This window comes from Eumetopias jubatus, unplaced genomic scaffold, assembly GCF_037043125.1.
Source record: "Eumetopias jubatus isolate StellerSeaLion01/CBP00866 unplaced genomic scaffold, mEumJub1_p1.0 scaffold_2, whole genome shotgun sequence".
Classification (NCBI taxonomy): Eukaryota; Metazoa; Chordata; class Mammalia; order Carnivora; family Otariidae; genus Eumetopias; species Eumetopias jubatus.
In genome coordinates, this window is record NW_028274808.1 from 54,263,206 (window position 1) to 54,276,783 (window position 13,578).

Here is a 13,578-nt window from a genome sequence, read left to right on the forward strand (position 1 = left end):
CAGATGGACTCATATGCAATAGAGAAATGTCAAAGTTTATGTAACAGGAGAAATTGTGGCCAGAATCCAATGTATTGGAATATTTAAGTCAAAACATACTCAAATCTTAGAAATAATAGTCTGGTTCATATAGGATACCTTTGTAAGGATTTTGAAAGGATTTAATTTTTTTTTGAGGTTTCCTTGTGGTTTCTGAATTATTCACTGTAATTTACATATCCATAAAACTTTTTAAAGCCCTAAGCCCATGATCTCTCAGTACTGAGCATTAAACATATTCTAAAGTAATAACGAATTCAGTCATGTCTAATTAACTCCCCCAAATCATAATAAATACCCAATTCAGAGTAGCATGGAAGGAACATCGAGGACGGTGATACTCTGAGTAATACATGGGACAAAAACAGTGCCTGAGTTTTTATTTGATTAAGTTGTTATGAAAATAAAGGCACATCATTTGTATATTGAAACATTTTAATAGGGAGATTTACTTTTCTCTCTTTCTCCCCACCACACCCCCATCTACTGGTTTCCTTATACTTTTCTCCTTCTTTTTCTCACTCTTTATTCCCCTTTTTTCTCCCTCCTTACTGTCTACCTGCTCCTCTTTCTTTTCATGACACTTGGCACTGGCTGAAACACTATCGCAGGACAAAAAGTTCTATATCACAAGGGTAAAGCTCCTGTTTTCCTTTCCTTTAAATGACTGATAAAGACAACTTTTCCTTCTAATGTAATTAATCTGAAGTAAAGTAATACTTATTTCCCCTTCTCATTTTGGTTTGCTTTATCACTTTTATTTTCCATTTCTCTACCTTTCTCCTCCTTCCTATACAATTTAGAATGTATCAACCAGGTGCTGGGAAGTATCAGGTATGTGATGTCCAAATGGGGGTAGAGAGCTCACTTTCCATACCCACCACACATCCAACAACAGACACGGTGTCCAATGGGTAACATAATAGACTGTAAGTGTAGATGCTCAATTTTGGTTCTCCTTTAAAAAAAAACTATCCTACCAAAGCAGCTTTTGCGTTTCACTACTGGTAAGAATATCAGGATACATAGTGAAGCCCATTATTCTTTAGCTCACAGAAAGACGACAAGATTAATTTTTCTAGTGAGTGGCTCTCTAGGGAAATATAGAAATGCAAAAAGAGTAATACCTTATTATTTTCTAATGACCAGTTGAAATATTCAAGGAGCAAATATTGTAATTGAGATTTAGTGCAGGAAAATATAGCATTTTTTTTTTGCTTTGTTCTTACTTCATTTCATACTTTGGGGGTTGGATACCTTGCATATGTGAAAATCGATTAATTGATACATATGTATGTGAAAATGATATATGCAATTAAAACCAATTGTGCAATTATATTTACTCATATATGACTTGATTCTCTGGTTTCTCAATCCCTCTTGGTCCACCTTACCTTCCCACAGACAGAAGCTTTTGCATTGGAGAAGTTTTACCGTTTCTCAGACACGGTAAATTCACTTTCTTAACTCTAAGTAGAGGAATGTGGTCATCAGTAAAAAAAGCAGAGAGCATATTCTGCACCCAGGCAGTGTTTGGTGGGGAAACACAGCCCCTTGCATATTCAAAGCCAAACAATCACCATTCCCCTTCAACTAAGGATATTCTCTTTTTCAAACTCCGTTTGTCTTCCCTCACTCAGTAAAAAGAGTTAAGTATTATCCTTTATCTAATCAGCTGAGTTATTTGATTGGTCAAAATGATCTTTAAATATATATAAACAAAAATAACGCATATAATCTTATAATAGTCTCCATGAAAGAAACAGTCATTTGTTTTGACAAAATTAGTTCCAAAAATTAATAGAAAATTTATTTGTACAAAGAAGTTCTAAATGCAGCCTTTCTTGTCAGAAAATAGAGACCTAAAGATAAGGCAAAAATAAAATACTTTGTCCAACCTATGTATTTTTAGAATCCCTTCTTAATTTTAAGAGAAGTTGAGATTCTTTATAATAAATGAACAATTTTGGGTTTTGATAGCAGCATCCTTTGAAATGTTCGATTAAAAAGAGATCACAAAGTAGTCTATACTAGAGCATATTAGTTGTTGGAATTGGCCACCATAATCTAGCATTCGATGATTGCATTTAAACATACTCAAGCGAAGAATTGGGGCTGGGAAATCATAAACAGTCCAGTCTTTTAAACTAAATTTCTGGAATAAAGGGCATTTAAAAATACCTCCTCAGATGATTCTGCTGCACATCTTGCTTAAGAATAGATATAACCTTAGATGAACAGAACAAAAACATTACATTCATCTAATTGAAGGATTCTCAATTTCATAGCAGGTATCTAGAGCCAGTATTATTTTAAAGCACTAAGTTTTCTTATAATACGTAAGCATTCAACTAATTTTTCTTCTAAAATTGCATATTTGTTCCCAACATAGCTAGCTACTTTATTTTTTCATCCCTGGGGGGGAAAAAAACTCACTTGATCCAATTACTTTTACTTAATTATCTTAACTGCAAATTCTAAAAAATTTTAATTGCTTTGTATTTGCATAACACAAATAGCTGCTTTGGGAGAGAATATATTTAAATTTCTAGTAAATAAGTAGTTAATGCCTATAGGAGCTTTAGTATAAAAAATATATATTTAATTAAGTATTGCCTTACAAAACAATGCACAAAGAAGTCTGATGAAAACTTAGGTTTACCTCAGCAACAATCAATCAATACTTACTTTTTAAAAAGAAACAATATGGTAATGCAAATACATTCATTAGAAATTTATGCATTCCATTTATTTTGTAATATTCCAATCATTATGCAAATTTGGGGTTGATCATTTTGCCTTTTTGAAAACTATTTTTCTCAACCTAACAACCCTCTGGGCTGACTGAATTCATCATTTTTTTTTTAAAAAATATGTATTTTGCTTAGAAACAGTCTGAGCAATCTAAATCTTTAAATCAACATAATCTAACTGAGTCTAAGTGTTGGCCCAAAGCCCTTTATCTTCATGAGTACGAGTTTACATAGTTTTTCCAAGCACTCTAAGTTGGCAGAATAGGCAAAGTAAATAAAATAGCCTCAGTATAAAAAGTTTGTTAAAACAGGGAACCTTCCATTATTCCTAGGAAAGTTTTCACTTGGTTCAGCATTGGCTTAGCATTGTATGGAATCTCTTATATCTGACATTTTCTCTATTAAGGTACAAGCGGGTGAACCTTTGGTCTATTGTAAAAGAATACAAGTTTGCTCTTGTATCCAAATTTCCCCACCCCACACTGTCATAGCCTGCTGTGTGCTGATTACCCACCGCACCATGTCATAGACGCTTATCCCCAGTGTTGTGAATGTATGGGTGTATGCATGATATGGAAGTATTTTGGTCAGAAGTTGCTCTTCCCACGTGTGATATCATTACTTTAGTTCTGCGGGGTTTTAAAGACGTGCCAAAATGTTTCTGAATATGTTATTTGTTGAGAGAAATGGCTGATACGGGGTTGCATTTCACGTAGCTTCTTCCGCATCACGGTGTAATGACGCAATGGTTTGCGGAGAGAAAACATTCACACGGTATTCTAGCGCCTTTATCTTCCTGCTTGGTATTGTATAGTCATTATTATTTACATACTCAGATGAAATAAAGATGGACCATTAGTTCTAGATTGGAGAAACAACGGCCAAGTTTAGATTCTGCGAGGCACGATGGTTATCTTTTTAAGATAAAGATATCATTGACTGCATTTTGACTATCTGTACAAAACTTGTCTTTTTATTGACTTACATGTTTACATGCTGTCTTACTTTAAAAATAACTCAAGGTAACTTCTAAGAATAACAAATGTTTGTTTTTTCTGCCCTTTACAGTTTTTCAGCTCTATAGTCTATATATACAAATATATGTGTATACTATTTTGAAGGGATGAGGCTCCACAGACAGTTGAAGGCAATGTGGCACCCATATATACTAAATTATTCAATAAAGTTTCCATTCTAGGTCAGTTTATGCTATATTCTGGCATATAAGATATTCTTTCAGTAGGAAAACATTTCTTACAAATTTCCTACATTTCTGGGAAAAGTAGTTTCAATAATTTCAACCTAAAGTATATATGAGTGACTCTGATATACAGGGGTTTGAAATTTCATCCTCTCAAGTAAAACAAAAATTGTAAGAATTTGATGATTTCCTGCAAACAAATATTTAGAGTTTTTGTTAAACACAGCTAATTCTTAGAGCTACATCCCCTGTGAAATATCAGTTTAAGAAAATAGTATTCAACAAACTAATACAATCTCTACTTAATCTAATTTCACATGCATTATAGTGAATTACATCTTAAAGTTAACTAAAATGTATATAGTGCTTTTTACACATGTTGTCAATTTTTAATGTATTATTTTATGTCACTCCATAATTCTGAGTTGGCACTGAATGAATCTAACATATTCATATTGTGCTAGGAATAGATATATGGGGATTTAAAAAATTATTTTATTGATTTATCATCAAGCTCCTAAAATGTATGTATTCCATTTTTATATTATTTTAAGTATTCATATTTTCAAGCTTACTTTTTACCATTTAATAATTTCCAAGTCTAAATTCAATACGCCAAACATAAACTTGGCTAATTCATAACTAATTCACGTGTCATCAAGAATAAATGCAAAATTCTCCTGGGAACTAGATTTCAAAGAATTTTATATTGACAATTGACCTGCAAGTAGAAAGTATCTTTAACCTCATCCATAACTGTATTCTTTTAATCTTTCCAAATTTCAAAATAATATAGAAATGCATATAGATGTATAAACTGAATATTTTATTTTAAGCTGGCACTTATTTTGGAAAAATAATTTTTAATTTATTCACATATTTCATCTTACCTCAGAATTTTCTAAGTGATGGCTATTTTCCCGACAAAAATAAGCCACTGCTGTGTTTGTTAGTAATTTTTTTTCAAAATCCACACACTTTGAAATCATGTAAGTGAAAATTAATAGCAATTCACTTTTCCTTCCTTTGTCACTTTCCTATTTGGCAATTAGAAGTTACAGAAAATTATTTTAACAGAAAGACCTCAGGCATAATTACTAAACATCTTGAGTGTATATGGAACACCCAAAGGCACCTACCAGGGGAGAAACATTAGGATGAAAATAATGTATTTAATGCTGTTGTATCTCACAGCAGTTCACACAATAAATCGTCACTCATGCCATCTTAGAGACTCCATGTTTTTTTACCACTCACTAGTAAGCTTCATGTCTTCACCATTTCCACACCCAAAAATAAGATTTTTTTTTTTTGGTCATTTTTGAGGACTAAGAAGAGTATAGGAAATTAATTCTTTTCTCACATGTATGTTAATATATATTTTTTGTGATGGAGATGAAGCAATTCAACTGAATGACTAAGTCTACCCCTGGATTTTCTATTTTTAATATTTCTAGTTATAATATGCATGTTAGTGTGAGTCAGCCTTTGGCCTAATTCTCTAATAAAATGAAAAAGCATATAGAATGTTTCACAATGTGGTACTGATGCTTAATTACTGAAACATTTTTCTCACTTTCAAACTTAGTGAAAACAGGTCCTCCTTCAGAAAGAATTATGTACTAACTAAATGGGTTTTTACATTTTTCATTGCCTACCCTTCTAACTTGCTTAAAGCATATTAGGAGGTTTTACTTGTGAATAAATTAAGCCATTTCTTCAATTTTACCTTTTTAATCAGCCATGTTCTTTTGCTCATTTTTAGTTCTTTCTATTTAATCTTTATTATTGCCATATTTTGAGTTGGAATGTGCTTAATTTTATGAATATTAATTACTGGCTAACACATAGCATCAGAGTCAAAAGTTTTAGATGTTTGTCTAAACCCTTTGCTTGCTTGGCCTTCAGTCTCTTAGAAACTGAAGCTGAAGATGACTGTAGAAAACAGAATTATCCCCAAGAAATATTTGAGTACTAATTGGAATAAAGAATATCAGTGCACATCTAAACATACATAAACACAGGGTGATTTTATGACTGAGTCTTACAAAAAAAGAAATTACTTTGGGTCATAAAATAGTTGGATGCACCTTCTAATATAGTAATCTAATACTAATAGTGAACTATTGAAATGTTTCATCCATGCTTAAAATTATTAATTTAAGTGCAGCCTTTGAGAAAAAAAAAAAAAAAACTGCTATAGGCCAGTCATTTAACAACACAACAACAACAAAATCACATGACTTTTTTGCAGTCCAAGGGTCCTTGCTCTCTCCCTCATTCTCGGGCCTGCTGGCCTCTTGGGCCAGATTCCAGTCAGGCCCAACAGAGCTGAGATCCTGTTTCTGAAGAAGCGAGATGTCTCCACGTGCCTTATCTCATGGACACACCCAAAATACTTGTGCTGTTTCAAAGAACATGTTCAAAACACTAATGACTCCTTGATGGCAGAAACTAGATTTGCAAAGAATCCTAGCAGCCAGATAGCAAAACCCATTTATTGTAACAATATGACAGAGAAAGCTATGGCAGCAACGTGATCTTTTTTTAGGCCCTTGGTTAATTTTTAGTGCAACAGTACGCAAGTGCAAGGTCCTAGGCTGGCCAATTTTATATAGTACTTTGTTGCTAGTTTGGTATTTAAAATACCTAATAGGACAATGATTCAAGCTGTTATTAGTATTTTCCCTTCAGGTTGTGTATTATGCAATTTCCATAATAACACAATTATAACAAACAAAATATTAAAAAATACAATAGCAATAATTTGAGTACTTTATCAAGTGTTTTATATTCTTTCCCTCACCCTAAAAAAACCTGCTAGATAGTGCTATAATCTTTCCCTGGGATAAGAAACCAAGAATCTGAGAGTTAAATAATGAAGACAATCCAGACTCCTGGCAATAGATGATGAATGCTTAGTTACACATTTGCATTTTGAATGTCAATCTTGAGTCAGATTTTAAATTTGGACCATCCAATGTTTTGGCGACATAGGAAATAATTGAAAATTACTTCCCCTAGCACATATGTTTTATAACTGCAAATACCCAAGCTATTTTCATGTTTTTAGAACCTAAATTCTCCTCAGCATCTTGGTGTTATTGCCATTACCAGGGAATAAGTATTTGAACAAGATATTTTCACAAGGGAAATGTTTTTACTGAAATTAAAAGTTTCTATTTTTCCAACTCCACAATTAATCAGAAATATATCTTAGTGAAATCATCTTCCAGATGCTTTTGAAAACAATAATGCACTAAATCACACTGTAACACATAATTATCCGAAACCTATTGCCCAGGATATCCTTAGGCCCCGTAGATTTAAAATGGATAAAGATACAGATCATATAGATTGCCTTATGTATAGCCTTACCTAGAAACAGCCTTACTTAAAAGCAGAAATTATTAAAAAGTAAAATACAGTTAAATACTAACACAAAAGTCATCCCAGAGTATGTTTTCATAAACTGCCACTTAACATGTAAATTAGAGTATTAGAGGAATCCAAAGGATGTTACCTCACTAAAAATTCAAGCCTACTAGGATAGATACATCATGCCTCTTGGAAAAACGCTTGTTTCCACAACTTGACTGTGCGTTCTGATCATCTAGAGAGCTTGGTGGAAATGCAGATTACTGAGACAACCTAGAGGCTAATGAGTTCCAACCTCCACAATTGCCCATCCAGAAAATTGGATCTCAGCAAGCCCTCCCAAGACAGGTGTTAGACTTGTATGAGAAACATTGCCTTCCCCTAGACTGTCATTATTGCATACACATAGAATGATGGTAATCTTACAAGTTGTTGCCAAATTTTATGAGGGACCATTGTTACATAAAGATGATTAAGTTTAAATTGTTCCAGTGTGTCATTTTTCTATTAAAACCAACATCTGAATGTCAAACAGCTTTGTTCATTACCACACCATAGCCCTGATTACAGGTTTGAGGAAGCAATCATGCTTATGAGGCAGAAATAAGCTTTAATCTCATATGTCATTTACTTAACTTTACAGAAGGGCAAAAGGCAGGAGAAACGGCAAAGAAAGTATCTTCCTCTAATTGCGAGGCTTCACAGGATTCCAGCACACAAGATGTCTTGTCCCCTCACCCACAGAGAATATGAATGTCTTCCTAGTTTAAAGAAATAGATATAGTATCATAAGTAGCAACGATCCCTTTAGCTAGAAAATGCAATCGTGGATCCAGAACCATTTATCAAGTATATAATATATATCTCATATATTACATCAGAACCATTATAACACAAAAGAAGTACCTGTCAGGTGGGAAGGACAGAATTGTGTCCCAGCATCGCTCCCGACTCCTCACACTTCCACCACCAGACACTAGAAAATTACTAAAGGCATTCCTCGTTACTATCACTCATACCCACAGGACCTACACACTCATCTAGTGAACTAGTCAGCTCTTTATGTCCTTGTCACCCTGTCTTTAGTAGTAAGTGTTTTAATTGCTCGTTCCAACTTCTATTTAAATGCCTTTGTTATGTTCTCATGGACCATTTTATACACTGGTCATGTTTAAATATATTCCTTTGTCCAATGAGATCTGTTCCAGGAGCCCAAACTGATATAAAAACACTTTGTTCCAAGCCATTAATAGTATTTTCAGCTGTGGCTTGTTAACAGTATAAACAAAGCCCAAGATGGACTCACTATTTCTGCCAAAATCCACTGAATCCTCCAGGAGCCATAATCAAAGACCTTAGTATTCCGTCTGCCAGCTACGTGTTAGCACTTACACTCAGGAGATTTAGCTCAAAGGCAATTTTCAGGCAATATTTTCTTTCATTAATATTCAGGTCAAGCTCTCACTACATCAGTGGCTCTATTACACAACAGAGGAATGTGTCACGATTTTGTCCATTGCTGCGTGGCCTGCACACCACCATGGCCACATCCATGGCCTGTCCAAGACATCTGCTTTGGCATTCTAGTCCCCTTCTGAGCCAGCAACTAGGCAGGGACTACTTGACCTAATTTAATTCTACCCTAGAATTTGTATAAGGAATTTCATCAACCACCCTGCGATGTTCTTAATTGTCCACTTAACCTGGCCCATTTGCCTGACCATAAGGCCACTGGCTAGGGCCAGGAGTCTCTGAATATCCAGATATGACTCTGAGAGCAAGAACCAGTTCTTCTGATATTGCCACACATACTGGGTCTCAAGTCAGCCCACTTTGTAGACTTACCTTGCTTTCTTCAACTACACTTTTTTTTATTTGACGGCAGGTATGGTTTGAGTCCTGACCTTCTATATAAAAGTTTCCATCAGTGAACCAGGTGACCTGTTTTGTCTCAGTGGGAAGAGAATCATGAGGTTCATATCACTTACTCCAGGGAGCTCAACTGGAGATTCCGTCTCTGGGCCATTGTCCAATAGGCCACCTTTTCTTGGATATGATTTACTTTGCCTGAATAATTCCCCTTAGCTTGTTCCTCAATAATATCATTTTCATTTTATTAGGTCACTTAGATTGAAATACCTTGCTGATATTTTAAATCTAAATATAGGCTGGTGCCTTTCAGTTTCCTTCAGTTTGGGGACTGTTTCTACAGGAGCACAAGAGAATGCCAATAGTTGTCATTCAAATAGATTAAACCTACTCACAGCATGGAGAGTTTTCTAGTCTAGAATTCTAGCAGCCATCTTAGGGCACCACCTTTGAGGTTTTTCTGGAAATGCCAGTCAACATGTGTGTTAGTGGCAGATACCCCCCTAGAGGGGATGAACAGTAAGGCCTCAGAGAGGTTACTTGGGCTATCTCCTGCCTCAGACCCACCCCCCTGATCGCCCGCCTTCCCCTTTCCAATTCAGTCTGTCTTCTAGTCACTTTATACAAGAGGGCCACAGAAATCAGAATATATCCGCCAAATTTCAAAAAATGCTAGAGCTGGTTTTCTCATGGGGGGATGCAGAAGAGATAACAGTTTGTTCTTTATTGTTTATAAATTGTGTCTAATGGTTTACCCAGATTATTTCTGGAAACTGGACGGAGGGGGCCGGGCCCTGAATTTCAGCTGAATTAGTCAGTCTCCTTTCCCTAGTCACTAGTTCTCAAACCCTCCCTGGACTTTCTCCTCAGAAAGGGAAACTACCATTTATCATTAACCAACTTCCTTTTGACAGTGACCTGGTGATCATATGCTGGAGAATTCAGGTTTCCTTAATTGGGTCTACCCCACAGGAAGACACACAGTGTCAGACTTTTCCCTTTATATCGACCTTAAAAGGAAAGCCCTGTTCAAGTCTATCAAAGCATACCAGCCTTGGGGCGCCTGGCTGGCTCGGTCGGCAGAGCATGTAACTCTTCATTGCGGGGTTGTAAGTTGGAGCCCCACGTTGGGTGTAGAGATTACTTACAAATAAAAATCTTAAAAAAAAAAAAGGCATACCAGCCTCCTTTGTCCTGAAACGCTTCTGTTTTTCCCGTTTATCATGGTAGAGGCTGTTGGGCGACTTCTTTAGTGACCCCAAGTGGTCAGCAGTCAGACTGCAGGCCGGTTTGGCTTTATCATAAGCCAGATAGAGCTATTCTAAAAAAAAGTAAGGAAGAACTAGCATCCCTGCTTCTATTATTTCCTTAATATTTCCTTAATCAGAACTAAGAACTAAGAGTTTCATTTACCTTCCTGGAATCTTGTGTGGCTTAATAGTTCCCACAGGGGAAGGTTGAGGTGGTTCTTAGGGCTTCCTGTGTTAGGACATCCATCCAATTCCAACTGGAAAGCCCAAGATTAAGTTCAAGCCAGAAATGGCAAGGTCCTTCATTCACGTGTCCCATCCTTTCCAATTATGCATTTAGCCCAAGGTGATAGCACCCACTGGAGAGCCCACATGGCACTGGGCAAGGAGAGCCTGGCCTTCAAAGCCAGGCTTTGTTTCAACGGCCTTAACGGATGGAGTAACCTCAGCAACTTCTATCAGTGCTTTTTGTTTCCACCCCCCCCCCATCGGCATCATTGATTTAACTTCTGAGACGAAAGCAGCAGATTTAACAGGGCTCCTTCAGGGAAGCAGCTGCCGGAACTGCAACGGATTTCCTTCCTCCCAGCTGGCAAGAACGTGCCAGGAAATCTGTCATAGGACTCCTGTCAATTTTCATTCCGTGTCTTAGAAGTCACTTAACGGATTTACCTCTGGCCATGCTCTTTCTTCTGAATAGGCCAGATAGTTTTTCCCATCAGTGAAACCCAGCATGGCAGCTATAAAAGCAAGCATCCCCATGACTCATACATACCCTCCTGCCTTTCCAAAAGGAGAGCCACATTGGAAACCCATGCCTGGGGGACTCCCCTAATCAGAGTGTCTACCAGAGTTGAGATCAGAGAATGTGGTTCAGCTAGGCTTATTTTTATACATCGTATGGCCAGCACAGGTTGACTACTTCCAAAAGACTGTTCAATTTCACAGCAGTGAGAGAACTAGGGAGCTGGTTCTCAGCACAGCCTCATACCACCCCAGGCTTTCCCCGAAAGAGTCCCTGATTCCATGCCTGCCAGTAAGTGCAACAAGTTAGAAGTTAGCATTCATAGTCGACATTGCTTTTCATGGTTTTTTTTTTTTTTTTTTTTTTTTTTTTCCAGTCCTGTGGCAATTAACCTAAAGATCCTAGAAACACTGATTCCCCAGATACTGGCTGGTACTTCACAGTAAAGAGACCCAGCTTCCTTATGTTAGAATTGCTTTTTCCAAAATGGTAGATATAAGCCACAAATGGCTATGGAGCACTGGAAATGTAGAGTCTGATCTGAGGTATATTGCAAATATACACTGATTTCAAGGACTTAGTAGGAAACAAAGAGTGTAAACTATCTCCTTAATTTTTACTTTGAGGAAATGTTTAAATCACATTTAGGACATACTAAGTTAAGGAAAATATAATACTAAAATTAATTTCACCTCTTTCTTTTAACTTGTTAAAATGTAACTAATGTAAAATTTAAATTGAAAATTATACACATGGTTTTCATCTGTGGCTCGCATTAGATTTCTATTGGATAGGCCTACAGGATACTCACGAGTTTCCTGTGTTGCTTGCCTGGGGTTGCCAAGAAGTACCATCAGGATTAAATGCAGTGTCCTTCCAAGTCCCAAGTGGACGTTCATGTTCATATTGAGCCAAGGCCATGAAGCTGCTTGCTCTACTTACTCTAATTTCTCTTTCTGCCAAGTGGTTTCAGTTTCATAGATAATCAGTGAAATAGGAGAGAAGAAATTCCTTGTATTTTGAGCCACTTTCCCCTCAGTTCCCTCACCCTGGCCTCCTTCAGTTTTATTTCATTAATCACCCATCTACCAATTCAACAAGGGAGAATTCTGTGTCAGCCACATTCTAATAGCAAGCATTATCCCGGTTATTTCCTGCAGAGCTTGGGCAACCTCAACCCCAGGGTGGATCAGGATCACATCCTCACCAAACTCCCTCCTAGAACTCTGGGCCATATTGAGCCTGAAACGATCTGAAAGCCCAGTCAACTTCCGTCACCACCACTGAAATTTGAGGCGAAGATTGCCAATCAAGCCCTCCAGACACAACAGGCTTTATAACCTATTATAAAGTTTACTCAGTCCTACGGGAGCATGTGAGGCAGCCAACCCATCAGACGCAGCATCTTCATCTTATCGGGAGGCAGGGAGTTGCTTGAGACAACAGCTGTTTTTGTTCTCATCAACAGGCCCATGGAGAGGCACTGCCTCAGACAAACGTCAAGGCCTATATTATATCACATCGACACAGAGAAGCCACAGCCTTGATTTCTTACCAAGCCTGTATACATTCTGGTCACGTAGGCCCCACACAGCAACCCCTGTGCAGTAAATGTGGCCATCTCCATGGTCCCCACTTAGTTTAACTCTATTGTTTTCAAGGAAATGCTGTGGAAAGAATCAGCAGTCATTCCTCAGCCCAGGCCTGATGTTAACCCTCTACTCGCACTTATGTGGAAAGATACAGTTGAAAATAATGTCGCTGATCACTGAATATCTTAAATCTTAAAAAGATTTTTTGAGATGAGCAACTGGGGGTCTCTAAGGTTTCAAACTAATAAATTCTTCAGAATAGATGGTTAGAAAGGTAGTCAGTGGGGGTAGAAGGTTAGAGATACAAACTTCCAGTCAAAAGATAAATTAAGGGGCTCCTGGGTGGCTCAGTCGGTTAAGCGTCTGCTTTCGGCTCAGGTCATGATCCTGGGGTCCTGGGATCAAGTCCCACATTGGGCTCTAAGCAAGGAGTCTGCTTCTCCCTCTGCCTGCCACTCCCCCTGCTTGTACTCTCCCTCTCTCTCTCTCTCTGGCAAATAAATAAATAAAATCTTAAAAAAAAAAAGATAAATTAAGTACTAGGACTGTAACATACATACAACATGACCACCAGAGCTAATGCTGCTGCATGATCTACGGAAAAGTTGTTAAGGGAGTAGATCCTAAGAGTTCTCATCACAAGAAGAGATTTTTTCCTTTTCCTTTTATTGTTATCTATAGGAGATGATGGGTATTAACTAAACCTGTTGGGATAATCATTTCACCATGTATGTAAATCAAACCATCATCT

The 13,578-nt window shown here is 37.0% G+C and overlaps 1 protein-coding gene across 2 annotated transcripts in view; it reads left to right on the plus strand.

Annotated features, from left to right (window-relative positions):
- The window catches only part of GLRA3 (glycine receptor alpha 3), a 179,155-nt gene that overhangs the window by 163,526 nt on the left and 2,051 nt on the right, over positions 1 to 13,578 (plus strand). Inside the window, exon 9 of one of the 2 annotated variants that reach the window (XM_028114367.2) lies at positions 1,444 to 1,488. The exons of the other annotated variant lie outside the window; for it this stretch is intronic. Coding sequence (XP_027970168.1) covers positions 1,444 to 1,488 — 45 coding nt within the window. The remainder of the gene's footprint in view (positions 1 to 1,443; positions 1,489 to 13,578) is intronic. 2 annotated transcript variants of the gene reach the window in all.